This window comes from Grampus griseus (genome assembly GCF_964374135.1).
Source record: "Grampus griseus genome assembly, chromosome: 3".
NCBI classification, from domain to species: Eukaryota; Metazoa; Chordata; class Mammalia; order Artiodactyla; family Delphinidae; genus Grampus; species Grampus griseus.
This window is the reverse complement of record NC_139019.1, coordinates 147530531-147553301: the sequence shown is the minus strand read 5'-3', so window position 1 is coordinate 147553301 and position 22771 is coordinate 147530531. Positions and strand designations below refer to the sequence as shown.

Below are 22771 nucleotides of genomic sequence, written 5' to 3'. Positions count from 1 at the left end.
CCCCAAGGACATTTTCAATGGGAAGCCAGGATAGTACTTGATAGAATAGTCAGCATCAAAGAAAACTGACATCAGCTTGAAGCAGCCTCACAGAAGATTGGACTTGGGGAGACAATGGCAAAAAAGCAAAAAGAGAACAGGCAGGAAGGAAAGAAAGAAAAAAACCTGACAATATCAGCCCGTAGAGTTAGAAAATAGACATGGAAAAAAAATGAGTGAAATCTTCACTGTAAAACTTACACAGAAAAGGATACGCCCTGCTAAGAATAATTTCCATAAAAATAAAAAACCGGAGAAAATCAGGAACATCTCACTGAGCCATATAAAGATGGAGTTGCTTAAGGGACGAAGTGATTGAGTGGCATTCCCATCTGGAAAAGAGTTTCTTGATGAAATGCCATCGATATTGATGTGCTTCTGATGACATTTCTAAACGTCCTAGAGGTCCCAGCCTTGTGTGGACAGGCTGAGCCCCTAGCCCTGTGGGCTGCATCCTGCTTCTCGGAGAACCGGTTGGGGTGCTCACAGCAGGCACCCTGCCCACTCACCGTGGTGATGAACCTGTACAGAGGCTGCCGTCTCTCCGTGTACTTGACCGTGATGGGGCTTAGGTCATAGCGGAACCAGATGGCGGGGATGATGCGGCCAGTGTGGCTGTAGGCGACGTACTCCTGAGGTGCAAGAGCGGACAGGGGTTGGGGATGTGAGACTCAGGCTCAAACCCTGTCGTGTGGGGGATGGGGGGGGATGGGTGGCAGAGGGTCCCCAGAAACCCACAAGAACGGGCTCTTCTCCCTCCCTCCCCCTGCAGAGCCAGGCTCCACGGACCCCTCCTCTCACACCCTTCCCCCTAGTAGCTCTGCCATCAGCATCTGGATGGCCACCATTCACTGGGAGCATTTTGGACCCTTTGGACTGCTTGGAAATGGACTGCTTGACCTTGGAAGCAGCACCAGAATCCAAATAGGAGAGCAGAGCTGTCAAAGGACAAGTGTGAGTGGGCTCAGTTTGATGGAAGGCCTATTTCTCCCTTCAACTCCTGGGCCATGCAGAATCCATTTGTTTACTCAGTGATAGTTCACTGAGCACCTCTCCTGTGTGCTGGCCCCTTGCTGGTTGCTGGGGACCCTGAGGGGAGTACGCCCTGCCCCATCCCCAGAGGGACCCACTGTCTGGAGAAGGAGGCATGTAAAAGTATGTGCAATACTGCAGCACCATGAACGAATGGCCCAATCTCCCCAGGGGTGTCTGGACAGCTTGGCAAGGAGGGGACAGTCCTCATGACTTCCTGAGGGGGGTGTGCGTGTGTGTGAGTGAGATGTGGGGAGTAAGCTTCTTCAAAGAAGGAACACACAGAACTGGAAAGTCAGAGGGCACAGCCCCACCACAAGCCTTCCTCAGAAGGCACCGGCCGGGACTCCAAGGATGCCAAGGGGCTGAATTAACAGTGCATCCACTTCAGGGTGCTGAAAACCTCTCGGTTAGTCTCATTTGTCCTCAGCAACTGGAGACCAGACTTTAGCCCCAACCCCGAATGCTAAGGCCCAAGCCCTGCAGCTTCTTTAAGGACAACCCTGAAACTTGCCTCCTCTGCTGGACTGCCACTGGCCCCGATGGGTGCAGCCTCACGCGCTCACAGCGCGGGCCAGGGCTGAGGCCGCAGAGGGAGCTGAGCAAGCTGTCCTGGCTGCTGGGCCTTTGCCAAAGCCTCAAGGGAAGGAGCCTTGGGCAAAACAAGATCAGCTTTCCCCAGGGAGAGCTCATGGGGCAGGGTGACTGTCTGGGTCACAGCCCAGAGCTGAGGGACAGAAGAAAATAATAAAAAACAGCGGCAGTAGGTACCATTTGCCAAAGACTTCTTTGTGGGTTCGGTGGTTTTAAAAACACTGCCCCATCTGACAGCGACCTTATGAGGTGGGCACCGTCCCCATTTTACAAATGAGTAAACTGAGGCACAGAGCGGTTATGTGACTTGTCCCAGGTGACAGAGCTAGTGAGTGACTGAGCCAGGTTTGAAACGGAAGTTTTCTCCACAGCCCACACGCTTTCTGTTCACACTGCCTCCACTTTCTCCCATTTGTCAGATGCTGTCAGCACTTGAGGGTTCCAGTGAGATGCCCTCCAAGGAACAGGACCCCTCTGCCTCGGAGAGATACACCAGAGCATCAGTGTAGGTGGAGCAGAGGAGAGGGACCCCAAGTCACCCAAGAGAGAGTAGCTCCCAGCCTGGCAAACTCGGAGGCCCCTGGTTCAGACTGAACAGGTGATGTGATCAAGAGACCAGGTTTTGGAGCTGGAGGGGAAGCTGGTTCTAATCCCCATTCAGCCATGTTATAGCTTCAGGACCACCTCTCAGTGCCTCAGTGGCCAAATCTGTAAAATGGGGACAATAATAGTCCCAATGTCAGAGCTGCCTTGATGACTGAAAAAGATGGTGGAGGTAGAGAGCTTAGCATAATGTGCAGCCCATGGTAAGTAATCCATAAATGATAGCCACTATGCTTACTATTATTATTATTAGAGCCAAACAATATATCATCTTAAGGGGTCTGGGTGGTCCTGGAACAGAAAAAGAAGGAGAGTCCTGGTGTAAAGGGGTCTATTGGGGGTGCCTCAACCCATGGGCTTCAAGCATTCATGTTCCATGGCAGGGTCATCTCTAGGGAGACTGAGGCTGTCTTGGCTTGAAACCACTGTCTGTCACCCCATTCTGCTGGCTCTGACTGTGCTTTGCTTCCCACCAAGGCCTGCCTGCATCTCCGTGAATTTGAGTATTGGGGTGCTGGGACATACCTGTTAACCAACAGCCATCTGGTGTAATTCCAGAGCCTCATGATTCTGATAACGAGCTTGTGCCCCACGAGCCAGAGCATCCGTTGTGTGCTAACCATTCAGGGTCCCGTGCCTGAATGATCAGGGCCAGATACAGGGCAGTGGAGATGTCTACAAGCCCTAGACCTTTGGGACAGGCCACCTGCCTGCTCTTTCTCCAACAGATCACACCCTATGTCCCGGTTCGATTTCCTCCCCTTGACTCTGAGACTGGCCTCCCATCTTTACCCAGGGCAGATCACCCCTCCAGGAAAGGCCCGTTGAAGGGAATCAGAGGAGATCGCGCCCAGACACTTGTCACCTCGGCTCTCAGCCAGCAGAGGGCGCGATTGCACGCAGCTGCCACCCGTGTACCTTGTTGGCCACCGTGTACTGATAAGAGTACCGCTGCTTGCCACTCTTGTCCTCGTAAACCGTGGGCACGATCTTCAAGATGTAGTCGTGGGAGGCGAGGGCTGCGGGAAGGACACAGCAGCATGAGGCAGGGGGACGGGTACTGCCCGGCCGGCAGCTCGTTTCAACCCTAAACCTGCTTGCCATTGCGGGGTGTGGGGAGGTACTCAGTCTGCACAATTTCACCACCAAACGACCCCTCTTCATTTCTCCCTTTGGGCACCAGGAATCGAAAGACTCCATCGGTCAGGATCTTTTCTCCTGCACTGTATATAATGTTAAATTCTAGTAACAACCCTAATGTCCATCCACAGGGCAGCTGCTGAGAAGGGGGGTGTGGAAGAGGCCACTCTCCAAGGGGGTATCATTGAGTGAAAAGAACTAAGTTAGGGACCAGGGTGAATAACATGTTTCCATGTATTGGGGGCAGGGAAGACTCACTCCTCTACCTGCGTGAAGAATGTAGAGAAGAATTTTCTGAAAAGATGCCCAAGAAGCTATTAGCGGTTCTAGCCTCTGGTGGGGGGCGGGACAGGAGGCAGGATTTGATAAAGGTCACATTTTGTTGTGCACCTTCTCGTCCTGTTTGAATACTGTTACTTTGGGAAAAAGCTGGGTTCAAGTTTTAAAAAAGAATCCACCAACCAGAAAAACTGCACCTATCTATAATGACTGATTAATTTCTCTCCCCATTTTCAATTAATGGGAGATTAGTTCTTCCTCCACCTGGTCCTGTCATATTCCACTGTAACTTACCCCTTCCCCACTGGATGGGGGAGACTGCGGAGGGCAGGGACTGAGCCTTACTCATCTCTGTGTCCCTAGAACCCTGCGCAAGGCCTGGTACGAAGTGGACGGTGGCAAATGCTTATTGAATGAATGAATGGATGGACGGCTGACTGGACAGAGGCATGAATAGAAGAACAGATGAATCAGCTTCTGATAAGCATGAGGTAACCGGAATCAAACACTAGGCTGATAGAATGCTGGCCCGAAGCTGCTATATAGCATCCCGGGAAAGGTGATATTCCCTTGGGCCTTCTGAGATGCTGGGAGAAGCTCACAGACCTCTCTATTGTTGCCTTCTAGAATCTCGGGTCAGGGACCACGCAGCTAAAACAACACAGAAATTCAGGCTTGTGGGCTCTAATCCTGGTCTCCTGGCTGAGTCAGTCCTGAGTCTTTGGACTCATCTTCTGTGAAAGGGTAGGGGACGTAGATGGTGTTCACAGCCTCTTCCTGCCAACACTGCGTCTTGGTAAGGAAAGGGTGGTGTTTCTTGAACCCTCTTGAGACCTGATTCCTCTAAAAACCTGGGAAAAGTCCTGCAGCCTCAGGGCTAAGCCCATGAAGACCCCAACATCCCTCTGCTCAACCCCACCGGTGCTCAGATTTCAGGAGCACTAGGGCCACCCAGGATTTAAAAGGCAGACACCCGGGCCTCACCCCAAGGGTTCTGTTCAGTGGGTCTGGGGTGGGGCTCAGAATCTGTATTTTAAGCCAGGAGCACAGAGACCACACTTGAAATACGGAGTTCCAAATGCCCACGGCCCCGCGTTAAAAACCTGAAGGAACGAGAGAGTGAACGCCTTATGAAAATCACACCTGTAATAGTTCTGTTCAAATCTGTAAAACACACAGATGATCGTAAAGAAAAAAGATATCACCCACAAAGCCACCCTCCACAGAAAATCGGAGATTCGCATTCTCATGCAGACACTGCTAGACTTCTATTTATACTTATATTTCTATTTCCCTAAACATAAATATAAAATTGGATCGTACTGCACCTTCTTCCGAGAACTGAACACCATGGACACTGTTTCAGGTCTAAGATACAGCGTAAGGTCTACGGCATTGGTTTTATCCATCGCCATATCCCCTCGCACAGTGCACAGCGCCTGGCACACAGCAGGTGCTCAATAGCTGCTTGCTGCCTGAACACCAGCGAGGTTCTGACACCTCACGGTCACTGCACTCACCCCCCAGCAAGGCCATGCACAGGGTGCTCAACCAGGCCCCTGGGGCCAGACACTGACGCTGTGGCTCATTTTCACTCTTATAAACAATGACCTAAACGACCATTATTTTCCTAAATCCTTGCACACTCTCGTATTTGTTTCCTTAGCTTACTCTCCTCTAAGTAGAATTGATGACTCAAAGGCAATGACCAATTTTAAGGCCTTTGGTACAATAGAGTCACTGCCAGTATCTTCAAACAGAGTGGTCTGTGCTAGGAAGAAAAACAGGTGTGTTGCTAGGCCTGGGGGTTATTGTACAAAAGGCGGTCAGGGAGGGTCTCTCTGAGGTGGTGGCATTTGAGCTGAGACCTGAATGACAAGAAGCAGCCCCCCATGGAGGACCTGGGAGCAGAGGGACAAGCGGCGGGGACGGGGTTGGGGGTGGGTACCAGGCTTGAGAGCTGAGGAAATGAGAGCCCGCTCTACCCCGGCTGTCTGGTGCATCTCATGCATCTCTCTTTCCACTGAAGCCAGCCTGAGGTGGCTTTCGTCAGTAGCCCGGGAGCAGGAAACGTTTTCTGCCCACACCCTCCATCAGCTTGCACACCCTGGGGCCTTCCTAGCTTGATCTTCTTCCAATATCAGGCAGCTGAGAGGTCCAGGCTAATTGCAAGCAGGTGGGGACAGGCCCCTTGGGACAACACGCTGCCCGCACGCAGAACCACGATGAACACCCCACCATACGAAGAATCGTCTCCCTCCAGTATAATCAGACATCTGCGTGAAAACCAGGGGGCGCAGTTACACACTGACACGCTGCGGGAAGCAGCATGAGTGGGTACGGACCCAGCTGGGAAACAATACGGTAAATGTAAAGCAAGTCTTGTAGATATCAGAGGCGTTACTGCAATGGTGAAAAGGTAGAAACCACAGACGTTTTCCGTGAAAAGACGGTGCCTTAAAGCACAGCAGAGCTGCTAGATGGGCAACCGTGCCTCCATTACCAGTGGAAAAACTGTACACGAACTGTGGTTATGATGTAACACCAGGCACAAAACTCAGAAGGTAAGCTGCTTGGAAAAAATGACTTCTGCTCACGGGCAAGGATTCCCAGGGACACGGAGAAATGAGAAGCTTGATTTGTTGGGGCAGGTCATGGAGGGCAGTCCTCTTTTGCTTGGATTATCCCAATTCCATTCCATGCTTAGGCTGGTAGAGAGCACAGGCACACCTCGTTTCATTGCTTCACTTTACTGCCCGTCAAAGACACTGTGTTTTTCTGTTTTTTGGTTTTTTTTACAAATTGAAGGTTTGTGGTAACCCTGTGTTGTCAGATGACGGTTAGCATTTTTTAGCAATAAAGTATTTTTAAATTAAGGTATTTACGTTGTTTTTAAAGACATAATGCTACTGCACACTAAACAGGCTTCAGTGTAGTGTAAGCATAAATTTCCTATGTACTGGGCAGCCAAAAAATTCCTGTGATTTGTTTTATTGCATTATTCACTTCACTGAGGTGGCCAGGAACTGATCCCATAATGTCTCCGAGGTCTGCCTGTGAATGTACTTTAAGAAATGATTAAGGACCTATGGGTGAAAAGGTGAGCTCAGGTGAGGAAATAAGAAAAGCCTTGGTAACCTGTCCTACAGAACCCAGTGGGTGGATCCGCTTGAGCAGACAGACCTCCCAGGCCCGTTCTGTGCAAGGCCCCACGTGCGTCTGCACAGGTGTGTAGGTATGTGTGCTCTTCTGCAGGTCTGTAAAGACGTGGCACGCTCTTTAATCTGGGCCAAGATGCCAGGGAGCCCAGCGGGGAGGAGGCTCAGGGAGGGGCCATTCGTGGGTGGGAGGGGCTGAAGCAGGAGGAGGGGGTGGGGTGGGGGGCAGCCCAGGTGGCCAGATCTGGCTGAGCCACCCACAGCCCTGTTCTCACGGTGCCACTTGGAGCCAGGATGAATTCTGGCTCTGTCACCACTCCCTGTGGGATCTAGGGTGATTATCTCAACTGACAGCAATTAGGTGGCAGTAACGATAATAATAACGATAACATCCGGTATTCATGGAGCAGTGATGATGTGCCTAGGACTGCCACGACAAGTCACTTTTCTTCCCTTCTCTGTGAGATGGGGATAATTCCACTTCCTCACAGGCTAGCTGTGGGAATGAAGCATTAACAGCTTGGCTTACGGCGAGGGCTTGGTAAACGTTCCCTCCCTCTCCACCCCGTTCCCTCCCTGCTGCACTGGGAATCTTGGGGCAGAAAGCTGTCCCCAGTGTGGGTATGGGGTACATACGGTTGGAGGTGAGTCTGTCTGCTCCCCCGAGAGCGTTGAAAGCTCCGTGGACGTTCTGGACCTGTGGAGAAGCACAGTGAGGGACCGACCCCAGGATGCTACCACCTCTAGGCTTGGTCCTAGCTGTGGGAGAATGGCCAGGTACAACCTGGTCTAGGGACCTTACCCGTGTGCAAAACGGGGATCCCGCATGGTCTGTCTCGTAGAGACGTCATGGGGAGCAAGATACAGACGCGGCAGAGGCCTGACACATGGTAGGCGCTAGTTTGCTTCCCATCTTGAGCACTTACTGTGAGACACTCAGTCCTGGGTACTTAGCGTCATCTCATTTAATGCCCCTAATGATGGACCATGGGCCCATTTTACAGAAGAGCAAACCAAAGCTTGGAGAAGCACCAAAATTTGTCCAGCATCTCACAACTGGTAAGTGGCTGAACTGAACTCTGAATTCAGGTCTGTCTGACCTCAAGCCTACATGGAGTGGCTCTTTCCATTAAGGCACACAGAAAACTCAAGCAAAGGTAGAGCTGGGTCTCAGCATGCTCCTCCTGAGACCCCCCACAGCCCTCTGAAAGAGGACCCAGGGCTGCTGGCCTCCGACCCTGTCTGCTGTGGGGAACATATAGCAGTTGTGAAGATACTCCTCCTCACGGCAGCCGGCCCAGCTGTGTCCCCCTGGCAGGGGCTGAAGGCCACGTCCCACCTCTCCTCTGAGGACAACGGGAAACCAGGTCAGCCTCAAGGAGAATCTAAAGCAGGACAAAATATGCCCGATACATGGAGCATGTCATCATGGGCATGGTTAACAGGGGCTGCTGGGGTAGGCATCCTGGAGGGCTTCCTGGGGGAAGTAACACTGACACCAAGATTTGTAGGAAAGTGGGAAGTTAATCACGCCAGTAGCTCATGCAAACACATGAGTCTGGAGACTGAGAAACAGAGCCCATGAAGCCCTAGAGAGGAAGGGGGTGAGGAGTGGAAAGGGAAGAGGTCAGAGAGGTAGGAGGTGACAGGCTCCTGCAGCGAGGGCCACTCCAGGAACAGTGGGTGACCTGACCCTGATCCTGGTCTCAGGTCGCTGATGTTGATCGAGCACTTAACACAACTGCACACTCTTAAGAAGCTCAGAGGAAAGCTTGTCCATTGCTGCCTCGGGACTGACTGTCTAAAGACTTGGTTTCTAACCCAAGAGGACAGTGGCTGCAGAGGCAAGAGTGCTAGAATAGTCCCTCACATCGTTGCATGTCAGGGTTTCATCTGACATTCATTTGTACGATTATCTGATTCATGTCTGTCCTCCCCTCTAGACTATACAATACTTCACGTGGGCAGGGACCACGCTCATCCTCACCGATATGTGCGAGACCTGGCACATAGTAGGTGCTCAATAATTACCTGTTGACTGGATGATAGATGGATAGATAAATCCTCAGCTAAGTGTTCTACATCTTTAAAAAATCCTATTTCCGCCATAAGGGCCAAGCGGAAGGCTATTACTGTCCTGTTCTATAGCAGCAGACAGCAATGCAAGGCTGCCCCTCTTCTTCCTCTCTTCTCCTCCTGTCCCCTGGCCTTGGCTGTAGCCCTTTCCTCACCTCCCTACCTGCAGCCTTGCCTCACGGCCGGTCTTCCACATGGCAGGTGGGTGCTCTTTCTATGACACCCACCGGCCTGGGTCAGCCCCCACCTTCCTAAACCTATTGTGGGTCTCTCGCTCCACCTAAAACTCTGCTCCCCCCTCCAGATGGACACTGCTGAGCCCTCTCTGCTGACTCTGATGAGCCTCTGGAATCTCATGTACAGAACATCATTCTGATGTCATGGACACTTGCTGATCCATTTTTTCTGAAAGTGACCTTGAGGGTCTTTTCTATGAAAATGACTGGTTGGATGTGCCACAGAGTGGGTTCTCTAGGACAGGGGTGATATGCAAGACTTCCCTGTCCTGTGCTTGGCTAGATCCTTCTCACCCTTTAGCGCGTAGCTCAGATGTCACCTTAGATGTCACCTCCTCAGGGAAGCCCTCCGTGACCTCCCAGGCTTGGGGGTACCCCGCCCCCGCCTCCACATCACTGTCCCGAATCCTATGCTTCTCTTGTCCCTTGTAACTACATTTATTTACATTTAATCTCTTCTTCACTTGAGGGCAAGAATCCTGTATGGTTTATCCACCGCTGTTACCCCAGAGCCTCGCACAGAGCCTGGCGCAGAGCAGAAATTTTGAGGGGGTCTGATGAATCCATGAACCTATGAGGCACAGTCAAAGAAGACCCGGGGCCAGACACACCTGGTTTTCAAGTTATATGACTCTGGGCAAGTTACTGAACTTCTCTGACCCTGTTTCTTCCTCAGGAAAAATAAATGCCACCCAGCATCCTTCAGGGAGTTCTTGTGAGGGTTAAACAGAGGGTCATCTAAACACTGCTCTCTAGGTGAGAAAGTGCAGGCTTCAGTGCAGGCTGAAGAGGTCGAAAGTTCCCATGAGGAAGGAGTGTAGATTCTGGTGGTGCTGCCAGTGAGTTGCACGGCCCTGGGTTGTGACTCCGGTCTGTCTCCCCATGTGCACACTGGGGTTCACAGTGCCTGCCTCCCCGGCTGTGTCGAGGATCTGCTGAGCTGGTGTGTTGCAAAGGCAACTGGGGTGCTGCCCAGCGCTCATATGTGGAGGGCCCTGTGGCTTCTCAGCTCCCGTCCCACTGGGGTGGTGAGCATCCCACGTCTGTCTCCCCCATGGCCGTGTGAGCCCCTGTGGGCCGGCAGCATCCTACCCTGCAGGGCCTGGTGCAGAATGAGAGCACAGAGGACAACTACAATGGCCACAGCTCATTTCACTGACTGGCTACTCTGTGCCAGGCAATTGTTCTAAGAGCTTCACGTGCACTAACTCATTTTATCTTCACTACATTTCTATGAGGCAGGTACAACTGTTGTCCCCATTTTACAGATGAGATAACTGAGGCTTAGCAAGACTAAATAATTTCTCCAATATCAGACAACTGGTAAGTGGTGGAGCCAGGATTTGAACCCAGCAAGGCAGGCTGGGGAACGTCCACACAGCCGTCCCTTGGATGGAGAGATGGGAGGTGTGCGTGTGAAGCCTGTGTGAATTCACCTGCAGGAAGTGAGTCCACGGTCCCAGGGCAGGCCGTGCTTCACTGAGTGTGTAGACAGCAAGTCTGGCCCAGGGAGACTGGGCCTTCTCTGTTCCCAAGCACCGTCTCCCAGAGGAAATTCTCTGGGGCCTCCAGGAAGCTGGGAAGGCGATGACCGGGTCACTTGGGCTGGGCAAAGGTGCCCCGGGAAGGAAGCATAAGCAACACAAAGGGAGAAAGGAGTGAGAGAGGGCACGGGAGGCAGTCCCCGCGGTGCGGCCCGAAGCCAGACTCTGATTCAGACCCGGGCTCTGCACCAGGCTTTACCCTCTCCGTGCCTCAGTTTCCTAATCTGAAAAATGGAGACAATATATTGTATCTACCTCTGGGGCTGCTGAGAGGGTAAAAGGGGATCGTGCTTGTGAAGTACGGTGCTCAGCACGCACAAAGCGTTCAACCAGCATCAGCGGCACACGGACGTATGCAGCATGTATGGGGGGCGGGGGTCGCAGAGCAGTGCAGGCACGCGTGTGCCTCTGGGTCTGTACGTGAGATGTTCCAGCCGGGTGGGCCTGTGTGTATCTCTGGGTGGTGTGTGTGTGTGTGTGTGTGTCCAGTGGGTGGTCTTAGGGAGCATGTATGAGCACATGTATGTCAGGGCACACTTTTCGGTGTGTGTCTCATGATTGTGTGCGTGAGTCTGAGCAGACGTGTGTGCACACGGTGTCGGAACAGTGTGTATGCGTGTGCCTGTGCGCCTGCGAGGGCCCCGTGCACAGCTCACCGTGCCTGGAGGGCACCCACCCAGCAACCTCAACTAGGAAACAGGATTCTCATCAAGCTAGGCTTGGGGTCAGGAGCCGGGTCGCCATGCCAGCACCACAGCTGGAGCGGTTACTTCCCCTTCTGAGCCTCGATTCCCTCTGTTACGCAGGGTGTGGCACAATTCCCCTTCAGCACTGTGCTGCTGGGGGTGGAGGAGAGATGGAACCTCACAGCTGCCCTGCCCGCAGCTGGCAGAGATCGGGCAGTCAGTGTCTGCTGCCATGGGGAGGAAACTGTCGGGCCGGGCCCACTGGACGTGGCCCTGTCCATCAAAATCACAACAGGGAGTCTCAGGACACTTCCTTCACGCCTACTCAATGGACATGGGCGCTGACGTTACAGCGGACAGGGCACTGGACTCGAGGCAGACGCCTGCTGGGGGGCCCTGGACAAATGGCTTCTCTGGGCCCAGCTCCAGGTCTGTAAGACGTGGTGCCGTCTCCTGCCTCATGAGGCTGCCCTGGCGCAGAGAAAGCACGAGCACTTAGTACTTGCTCATGAAAGCCAGTCCCCTCCCCCAGGCCCCGGTCTCAAGCCGAGGTTCCAAGTTGAGTGCAACGTTGATGACACGGCAGCCGTATGCTCAGAAGTGAGGCAGAGGGGTTGTTTGATGGAGCGGAGGCTCGAAGGGCATGACCCCTCCGGAGGGAAGCTCTCTATGTCCAGGGAGGACAGAAGGCTCTGGTGATGCAGCCCCTGGACGCCCACCTCCAGCCACCTCATCTGTGCCCCTCTCACCTGCAGCGTGTCCCCAAAGGAAAGCTTGTGGATGACGTGGGTCATGTCCGGGTTCTGTGGCTGGGCTGTGGCACTGTGTGTGGACACGTGGAAGTTGCCCGGGACCTGGGGGAGAGATGGAAAGTTTAGGAGTTGGGTCGGCTGCCCCAGAGGGTGGGGTGCAGGGCTTCACCCTGGGGTCAGGCAGATCTGGATCCCAGCTTGGCCACTTCCCGGCAGCGGAACTTGGCAGGAGCCTCTGGTTCCTCGTCTGTGGAAAGGGGGTGTCAACAGTGGCTAGCCGAGAGGACTGCTGGGGCTGTGGGTGGGAGGGTGCATGTGAAGGACATAGCTGGGTGCCTGGCTCAAGACCACGGCTCGAAAAGGCAGCTGCCCACCATCAGCTTCCGGGCTGTTTCCCCCCCGGGGGGTCGGGGAATGACCTTTAGGCCTGCAGACTAACGAAGCTTCCTTGAACTCCAGGTCAACACGATCACCCACCCAAATCTGCCCCATCACCCTAGACTGGGGGTTCCTTGAAGGCAAGACCACAGCAGCCCGCTTTCCTCCCTGGGTCTCAAGGCTGTGCAGAGCGCAGCCAGCGAGAGTTACTGAATGAATGTCTACTCAGTGAACGGCGCTGATGAGGCCTCCACAGCGTCTCCGGGGGCCTCTCTCCTCCCAGCTGCTCAGACCAACCCTTGGTGTCATCCTGGCCCCGTCTTTCTCTCACACTGACGTCCCACCCATCAGGAAATGCTGTCACCTCCACCCTCGAGACGCCCAGCCTCTGAGCCCTCAAGCCTCCACTGCCTCCCTAGACCAGACAAGGCGGCAGCTTCCCCACTGGGCTCTGGGCTTCTGCCCTTGGGGTCCTCAGGCCTTTCCCTAACAGTAGCCAGAGGGGGCCTTTTGAACCCAATGTTTGATCCCGTCACCCCTCTGCCAGGACCCTCCAAGGCTTCCCTTCTCTTGAGTTGAAGCCACATCCTCACGTCTTCTTCTGCTTACTCCCTGTGGCCACGCTGGCCTCCTGCTGTGACGGCAAACAGTGCCAGTGTGGTCCTCGGGCCTTTGTGCCTGCGCCCCCTTCCTGGAACCCTTTTCCACATGGCTCTCCCTCAGGCCTCTGCTCTGGAGCCTGACTGACCCCCACATCCCCCAAGCCCCTTACATCGCTAAAGCACTCAGCATCACCCACCATCTTATCCTCATCTTGTTCTCATCTGTGTCCTCCCACGAGAATATAAGCTCCATGCTGGCAGGGTTTTTGTCTGATTTGATGCTGTATTCCCCAGGCTCTGGCACAGAGCAGGTGCTTAATAAATATGTATGGGATGAATTAAAGAATGAGTAAATGACATGAATCCTTAAAACAGCACTTTTGGCTTTGACACCTGGTAATTCCCATTTTACAGAAAAGGAAACTGAGGCTCAGAGCAGTGAAGAAACTTGCTACGGTCACCTGTCAAAACCGCGGCCATCGGACTTCCCTGGTGGCGCAGTGGTTAAGAATCCTCCTGCCAATGCAGGGGACACGGGTTTGAGCCCTGCTCCGGGAAGATCCCACATGCCGTGGAGCAACAAAGCCCCTGTGCCACAACTACTGAGCCTGTGCTCTACAGCCTGCGAGCCACAACTACTGAGCCCGTGTGCCACAACTACTGAAGGCTGCGCGCCTAGAGCCCGTGCTCCACAGCAAGAGAAGTCACCGCAATGACAAGCCCGCGCACCACAACAAAGACCCAACGCAGCCAAAATAAATAAAAATAAAAAAATAAAAATAAAAAAAAAAACCCACGGCCATTGACCTCAGCGGCCCTGGGCTGATGGCCACGTGGAGCCAGCCTTTCAGGAGGTGCAAAGCTTGGGAAATGATCCAGACGAAAGCCTGGACTTGGATGAGCCCCTGGCCTGCTGTGACACAGACTTGGAACAGAAAATGAGACTGCATGACCTACACTGGACCAGAGGGATGCAAAGACTGTGGGAGCCACGGGGGAGGGCCCCCAACGCAGCTGTGGGTGTTCTCAGGGGAAAGAACACCCTGTGCTAAGGCTCTGAAGATGAGTCTGCATCACTCAGGAATAAGGGGAAAGGCATTTGGGCAGAGGGAACGGCAGAGGGAACAAGTATGGAGATCAGAAACTGCCCAGTTGGTGGGCATGTGTAAGAAACAAGAAGAGTTTGGTATTACTGAACCCCGAATAAAAGAGAGGCCTGGGGGAGTGGCCACAGCAGGAAACAAAGAGGCATTAAGAGGGAGGTGGGGCTGTTTAGCAAAGGCCCCAAACACCACACTGAAAAACTCAGGGTTTATTTTATTCCAGCTCAACAAAAGTTTAACGAGCTGCACTAGAGGAAGGAATAAGGTTTACGGCTTAGCATCCGCTTATTTTGTAAGCACGCCTGTCTCAGACACAAAGTTGTGGGTTTCCTGCAGGAATATTAATGTCTTCACTAGGGCCTAAGCTTAGGACTGACGTGAGAGGTACCAGGCTAACAGGGCATGGCCCAGGCTCAGTGAGCTCACAGTCAAGTGTGTCATGGGCTGCTTGGAAGAGGGGGCAACCTGCTGGGTCTGGATGGGGTGAACAGAAACAACAGCTCGGCAAGATCTCCCTGGAGGGATAGCACTGCCCACTTCAGGGGCCCAATTACTCGTGGTAGAGTAGCAGGTGAGGGCCACATGCGGGCTCCAGTCCGTCCTCTCTTCCTAGCTGTGGGACCTTGGGCAAGGTCATTAACCACTCTGTGCCTCAGTTTCCCCATCAAGAAAATGGGGATAATAACCAAAACAGGTTATGGGAGGATTAAATGAGGTGAATACAAAGCCGACGGCAGGTGTTATTGGGTTGGGTTTACAGGATGAACATGTTTGAGCCAAGAGACAAGAACCCTCCCAGAAGAGGGAACAAGCATGTACATGGGCAGGGTGTGGGGAAAACCCTACTGTATTCTAAGAATACTTTAAACTTCATTTTTACTTATATAAATAATACCTGGATATATTTTCACTATTAAAAATCCATGTGATAGGGCTTCCCTGGTGGCGCAGTGGTTGAGAGTCCGCCTGCCGATGCAGGGGACACGGGTTCGTGCCCCGGTCCGGGAGGATCCCGCGTGCCGCGGAGCGGCTGGGCCCGTGAGCCACGGCCGCTGAGCCTGCACGTCCGGAGCCTGTGCTCCGCCAACGGGAGAGGCCACAACAGTGAGAGCCCGTGTACCGCAAAAAAAAAAAAAAAAAAAAAAAATCCATGTGATAAAGTCAGAACTAAAGTCACCATTGCCCACCGCCCCCAGAAGTAAGAAGCAAATAGCATCCGGTGCACATCCTTCAGAGTTTTTCTATGCAGTGACAGGGGGCCTCCCATGGACAGGGCCGTGGGCGGAGTTCAGAACTGGGTTTGGAGTCTGGGCCTCACGCTCCCAGAGTTAGGTGAGTCAAGGAGGCTGGCGCCCGCACATCTGCCACCTGCTGCTGCCCCTTGAGGCTGTGACTCAGTGACCCACACCCCCTCAGCACGGAATCCATCACAGGTGGCTGACTCACGCCAGCACACGCTGGGCTGAAGAAAGCAAAGACGACGCTTTTAGAGCTGTGACTTAGGAACCTACGTCATTGTCTCTGACGGGTTTTAAAAACATATAGATGGAGCCAGGCCCCAAACCCTGGTCCATCCTGTCCTCCTCCAGGGGGGTGGGTGATTGAGCAAGGACTCCGGGCTGCTGGGGGCCTGCTGGGGGCTGCTGGTGCAGCTTGAAACACGTGAACTCTGACATCCGGCTGCTGGCTGACTTCCTGATGGATGGATAAGGGGGCCACAGGGCAAGTATGAGCCTGATACTGGGAGATATAGGGGCGGGGACCAGCTGCTGACCTCACCTGTCATCACGGCTGGCTTTCTTATCTGAGCACCCCTTGACTGAGAGCTCCAGGAAGGCATGAACTCTTAACCTTCCAAGGGTGGGGGAAAGAGGCTGGCCTGAGGTGTGACCGAGATGCTGGCCAGAAGCAGCAACAAGCAGGGGTGCAGGAGACAGAGCAGGGGCCCTGGTGCCAGGCAGCCTGGGTTCAAATCCTAGCTGCCGGCTCTTTAGCAGGTCACTTAATCCCCTGTGCCTGTTTCCTTAGGACTGTTACAAGGACTAAATGAGTTAATACTGGTAAAGGGTCGGGTGAGAGCCCAATAGGCGGCGGCAGTCAAAAGGTGAGGGCTGGTGTGACCCTCTTCTAGGATCTCAGCTGTCCCCTGACCAGAGAAGACCCACTTCTTGGATGTTATCCATGCACATTTCATGAGCACACTTGTAGCCAAGCGACGGCGGGTGCCAGATGACGAGATCACAGACACCCCACTGACAGGAGACAAGGCCAGCCGGGGAAGGGCACCGAGACTTGTCCCATCCCTACTGCTGTATGTGCTTTACAGATTTTAATCTGTTCACAACTTACAACCCGTCAGCAGTATCATTATCCCATCTTACAGATGAGGAAGCCGAGGCTGAGAGAGGCTAAACTGCCCAGTCATTCAACCAGTGAGCACTGTAGCCAGGATTCTCAACCATAGGTCTGTCTGACCCCAAACAGCAAGCTCCGGTTCAGCCAGAGCCAGCGGGGGGCCTCACTGGAGCCTGTCTAAGGGAAGCCACCCACAGCCTGAGGCATGTTTGCCAAGCTGAGGAGAGTGTGGCGCTGGGCCATCTCCTGGGTGGTTGTCCTGTCTCTCCTGTGCCCACCCCATACTCGGTGCTGAGTAAACGTGGTCCCTCCTGTTCACCGTCTGAGGTGTTTATATCTGTTTAACCCAGGTGATCATACCCTCCTAGGGGAGGCCCCCCCAGTAGGGAGGCATGCATGTGTCTGTTCATCTTCAACCATCCTTCAACCCCAAAGACAGGCCTTCCCTTATGACCCTATCTCAGTGGGTCTCCTCCTTAATTTCCGACCATAATACCCCCTTCATTGTCTTCCTGGCTGCTTCATCAAATTATATATTGGCTTGTTTGAGTGTTTACCTGTCACCCCGCAATAGATTGTAAGTGCCACTAAGGGCAGGGACATCAGTTGCTTCTCTGGGCACTGCACCCCAGTACCAAGTGTGGAGCCAGGCACACAGCAGACTCTCAAGAGCAGAATGTATGAGTGAATGAGCTGGGGGCATGGGGCAGGGGGCAATGGTCAAAGGAAGTCAGAATGTGATATGGACAAGAGCAACATAAGGATCATGATGGGAGGGGCAGGGGAGGGAGGGCTCCCACTCAGGCACCCATGTCAACGAGACCTGTGGGTGAGCAGCAGCTCTCCAGGCACATAGATGGGGGCAGAGAGAGGGCATCAGAGGCAGAGTGAGAGCCTGGCCCACCAACAATTCACCCACCTCCCTGCATTGTGCCCACACTGGCCTTCCCTCATCTCCAAGGCGTGCCCTCCACTGCAGCCAGCATCCCAAGGGCTTGGCTGTGCAGTGGCCCCTTACTCTCCCACATGGGCTTTCCCCGCAGCACATGGGTCAGTGGTCCACCCCATCCTTGCAGCACCAGCCCTCCTCTTTGATTCATGTTCTCTTCCAGATTCTGGGGCCCACTCAGCCCTGGTTTCCCCCTACCTATCTGGCTGCTCCTTCTATCTTTCCTCCCCACTTCTAAACACTGGCATGCACCAGAAATCGGTCCTCAAACTGCATCCTTATCAAGACCTTAGGTTCTTACATTTTTGGTGCCGTGGACCCGTTGCCAGTCTGCCGACACCTACGCTGTAAATGCCTTAAAAGTTTCGAATGCATAAAACACATAGGATCACAGAGGAAAGAAACGATGTTTTAAACAGTAATTAAAATAGATCAAACATTTGCACATGCGTCTTTATTAATGCAGCAAATAATAAGACCTGGTCGCGGATCAACAAATTACTGTACTTTCAAAACAGCAATGAATGTAAACAGCATCTCAGAATGATCTGTGACGATTTTAATGTGATATACATATCGGCAATTTCTATTGGTGACAAGGTCAAGGGTGCTGCTAATGCTGCTATGGTCCATTGCCCACGTTCATCATAGAAGAGAACGCTAAATTGGACTTAGAGCTTCGTAAAAATGAACATGTCATTTTCTTCCCCATCCAGGTTCACAGACGCTTTGAATTTGATCTGCATTCCCTGGGGCGTCTGTGGACCCCAGGTTTAGAACGTTCTACACCTCTCCCTAGGTCATCTAGCTTAGACCAATGATCCTCAAACATGAGTGGCATCAGGATCCCCTGCGGGGCTTGTTATAACACAGATTCAGTAGATCCAAAGTGGGGCCTGAGAATCTGCATTCTTCTTTTTTTTTTTTTTTGCAGTATACAGGCCTCTCACTGTCGTGGCCTCTCCCGTTGCGGAGCACAGGCTCCGGACACGCAGGCTCAGCGGCCATGGCTCACGGGCCCAGCCGCTCTGCGGCATGTGGGATCCTCCCGGACCGGGGAACGAACCCGTGTCCCCTGCAGCGGCAGGCGGACTCTCAACCACTGCGCCACCAGAGAAGCCCTAGCATCTGCATTCTTAACAGGTTCCAGGTGATGCTGATACTGCTGGTTTGGGGGCCTCACTTTGTTTGTTTGTTTTTATTGAAGTATAGTGGATTTACAATGTTGTGTTAATCTCTGCTGTACAGCAAGGTGATTCAGTTATACACATATATACATTCTTTTTAAAATATTCTTTTCCATTATGGTTTATCACAGATATTGAATACAGTTAGTTCCCCGTGCTATACAGGAGGACCTTGTTGTTTATCCATTCTATATATAATAGTTTGCGTATGCTACCCAAACTCCCAATCCATCCCTTCCCCACTCTCCCTCCCCCTTGATTACCACAAGTCTGCTCTCTATGTCTGTGAGCCTGTTTCTGTTTTGTAGATAAGTCTGTGTCATATTTTAGATTCCACATATAAGTGATACCATATGGTATTGGTCTTTCTCTGTCTGACTTACTTCACTTAGTATAACAATCATCTAGGTCCATCCATGTTGCTGCAATCTGAGGGCCCCACTTTGAATAGCACTGATGGAGACCTATGAAAGCCAACATCATCTGTTTACCGATGGCTCCTACATTTACATCTCCAGCCCAGAGCTCTCTCCTGCACTCCACAAGCACCCCCTCAACTTCCAATTTAACATCTCTAATGGGAATCCTGAATGAAACGTGTCCAAAACTGAAGGTCCGAGTCCCAGCCCCACCTCGCACAGAATCCATGCTTTCCCAAGCTTCCATACTTAGAAAATGGGACTGCCTGGTTATCAAGACAAAAACCGAAGAGGTTTCTCTGATTCCACTCTTGCCCTCACCACCCACAACCAACTGATCAGTAAGTCTTGTTGACTCCACTCCCTAATCCGGACCCTTCTCTCCAATGCCACTGCCACCAGCACTGTCTGTGACCTCTGCTCTTGGTCCTGTCCAGTCTCTCCCCAAACAGACGACAGAGTGATCTTTCTAACGGTTTGCTCTCCAGGAGAACTCTCCCTGATGATGGAAATGTTTCTTATCTGTGCTAACACGGTAGCCACTAGCCACATGTGGCTATGGAGCGCCTGCAGTGTGGCTAGTGAGACTGGGGGCCTGAATTTTACTTAATTTTAATCAACTGAAACGGAGCTGGTGGCTACTGTATTCGATAGTGCAGTTGTAAAGCATAAATCCGACTGCACTGCTTCCCTGCTTAAAACCTTCACATGGCTCCCATCACAAGCACCATAAATCCTACTCACGGGGCACAGCAAAGACCCCGTGTGGTAGCTAATCAGCAAAGAGAGGCCCCATGAACCACACCTCCCAGCACCCACACCCATGGGTGGTCCCCCCCTCCCCCATGGAACCCGGGCCAGCACCTAATTCCTGTTAAGCCATAAAGTTTGGCAGAAGTGATAGTCTCTGCTTTAGCACTTAAGGAGCCCTGAGCTGTCATGGAAGAAAACCACATGGGGAGACCACGTGGAGACAGAGAGACAGGCCCAGGTGTCCCAAGCAACTGGGCCAAGCCTCGCAGCCATCCAGCGGGGACTGCAGGAAGGACAGCTCACTGTCTAAAGGGGTCATTAGCTCCAGATCGTTGTTTCCAGTGAAACTCGGGCCCAGTGCGGCTAGAGCCTCTGACTTTTAAAAGCCAGAAATCTGGACTCCCGGTCTTTTGATATTGGCTCTGATGGATCTGAATACTGTATGGGGCAAATGTGACTGGTTTTGGGGTTGTGTGTGGCCAGTGAGTTTGCAACCTCTGACTGAGATGGCAGGGATTAGAGGAAGGGCATCTGAGCAGAGGCTACGGGAGGCCAGGCAGAAGCCAGTGGCTCAGCCTGGCTGGGACTGGGAAGGGGAGATGTGGGACATGGGGATAGCTGTGCAACCTTGGCTGAGATACTTAACCTCTCTGGGTCTCAGGTTCCTCATCTGTAAAATGGTGCCACCTCACAGGGTTGTTGAGAGGCTCCACTGTGATAACACATAAAAAGAGCCGAGAAGGGACTTCCCTGTTGGTCCAGTGGTTAAGACTCTGTGCTTCCAATGCAGGGGGCCTGGGTTCGATCCCTGGTCAGGGAACTGGATCCCGCATGCCACAACTAAGAGCCTGCATGCAGCAACTAAAGATCCCACGTGCCACAGCAAAGATCCTGTGTGCGGCAATGAAGATGCCGTGCGCTGCAATTAAGACCCGGCACACAAAAATAAATAAATAAATCTTTTAGAAAAAAGAGCCGAGAGGAGTGCTGGCTGCTGCCGGGATTCCCCAGCTCTCCCAAATGCACCGCGCTCACACCTTTAACTTAGGATCTGAAGTTCCTGGTTCTAGCGGCAAAACAACAGCAATACCTGAATGGTCCTTTGGAGCTGACCAGGTACTTCCAAACCCATCCACTCCCACTCCTCCCCTGCTTCATTCCTCATCACAGCACTTACCACCCACTGAAATGCTTTTCACCTTGCACACTGTCTGCCTCGCTCCACTAGAACAGAAGCCCCGCCAGTGCAAGAATGCTGCCCACCTAGTCCAGGCATTGCCCAGAGCCAGGAACCCACCCTGGAACACAGCAGGTGCTCCATAAAAGTGTTCTGAATGAATGAATGTGTAATAGCTCATTTAATCATCACATATACTTTGTAAAGTAGAAGGTATCATATTATTATATCATCACATCCTCAGCCTAAAGGTGTGAAAACTGAGGTTAAGACAGGTCTAGTGACCTGGAGGGCATTGCTTGGCCAAGATGGGGTAGGGCTAGGACACACACTCGGGCTCAGGGCTTCCATTCTATCGTCTTCTCACCACCCACTCCTTCTGCGTTGGGGAGAGAAGTAGCTCCTTCCTGAACCAGCCAGCTGGGGCTCCAAACCTCAGGGAGCCTAAAACCCACCCCTCCAGAATCTCAGCAGGAACTGTCAGGTGCCTGGATGCTGGCCCTCAGCTTGTCAGGGCTCTGGACACAGGGGAGGGCAAGTGGGCACACAGCTCCACCCTCCAGTTTCCAGGGAGGAAGAGGACCACGGGGATGGGGAACAAGGTGAGAGGGGACCAGGCAAGGTCTCTGTACCTTGTTGATGCTGAACTGCCCCTCGAAGCGGCAGCCCACCCCATTGTTCAGCGGGATCTTCATCGAGTTGTCAATGTGCCCCACTTCGTGCCTGCCCATCTCATCCTGGATGTCGAGCCCGACCACTGCAGGAGGCAAGGAGAGAAGAGTCACAAACATCCAGAAAAACGGGACCAGTCCCCTCCTCTCGGGACCCCTCATTCATCCACTTCATGGACAGGCAGGGCCCCCGGCCATCCAGGAGCTCACAGTCTAGGGCCCAGAGCCACAGAGAAAGGGTCAGCCAGCAGAGGAGGAGGAGAAAGTGATGGCTGGACCGAGAGCGAGTGAGCATTCCTGTCTCCTGCCACTGCCACTGCCAGCTGGAAAGAGTCGGGGAAGGCAGTAGCTAAGTGGGCCAGGGATGGAGGACTGCAGGCTGCGGGGGTGCAGAGCCTGCTAACTGTGAGGCTGCCGGGAGGCAGCAGAGGGTCAGGCTTGGGAGGTGGTCTGAATCCTGGCCCTGCCTTTTATCAGCTTGCCACCTTGACTGAGGCACTTCACCTCTCCATGCCTTGGTTTCCTTCTCTGTAAATGGCGGGGGTGGGGGGAGGGAGGGAGGAGTGGGCGGGGATAACAATTAAAGCTTCCTTGGAGAATCAGGAGGATCAGATAATTAATATGTGTCGAAAATGCTTAGAACAGGGCCTGATGCTCAGTAGGTGGCAAGTACATAATAAATGTCAGCACTTACTACATCTCAGACAGTCTCTGGGTTCCCCGGGCATCATTCAGGCTCAGGCAGTCATTCATTCACACCTTCCTTTACCCAATGCCCGCTCCTCCAGGCCCTGCCCTCCAGGAGTGTGGGCACTTTTCTGGGTTCCTCAGTGCACTAAATGGGAAGCCTGGGGCCTGGAGTCCTGGTCCTGACTCCAATGTGACTCTCCGTCACCTACTGTGACTCAGCTTCCTAATCTGCAAAATGGGCAGGCCCAAGCCAACTGTATTCCCTGAGATGGTCCAAGAGGCAAGTGAGGACCCCTGTAAACTATGGAAGTGCAGAGATTTCCCTGATAGGAGCGCTAGAAAGCAGGC

The 22771-nt window shown here is 52.9% G+C and overlaps 1 protein-coding gene across 2 annotated transcripts in view; it reads right to left on the bottom strand.

Moving 5' to 3' along the window:
• ERGIC1 (endoplasmic reticulum-golgi intermediate compartment 1) overlaps positions 1–22771 on the bottom strand; it is a 106204-nt gene that overhangs the window by 12548 nt on the left and 70885 nt on the right. For both annotated transcript variants that reach the window (XM_082650481.1, XM_082650480.1), the window contains exons 5-9: positions 21695–21819; positions 12137–12241; positions 7482–7542; positions 3187–3287; positions 549–671 (exon numbers count right to left, since the gene is read on the bottom strand). In XM_082650481.1, coding sequence (XP_082506607.1) covers positions 549–671; positions 3187–3287; positions 7482–7542; positions 12137–12241; positions 21695–21819 — 515 coding nt within the window. The remainder of the gene's footprint in view (positions 1–548; positions 672–3186; positions 3288–7481; positions 7543–12136; positions 12242–21694; positions 21820–22771) is intronic.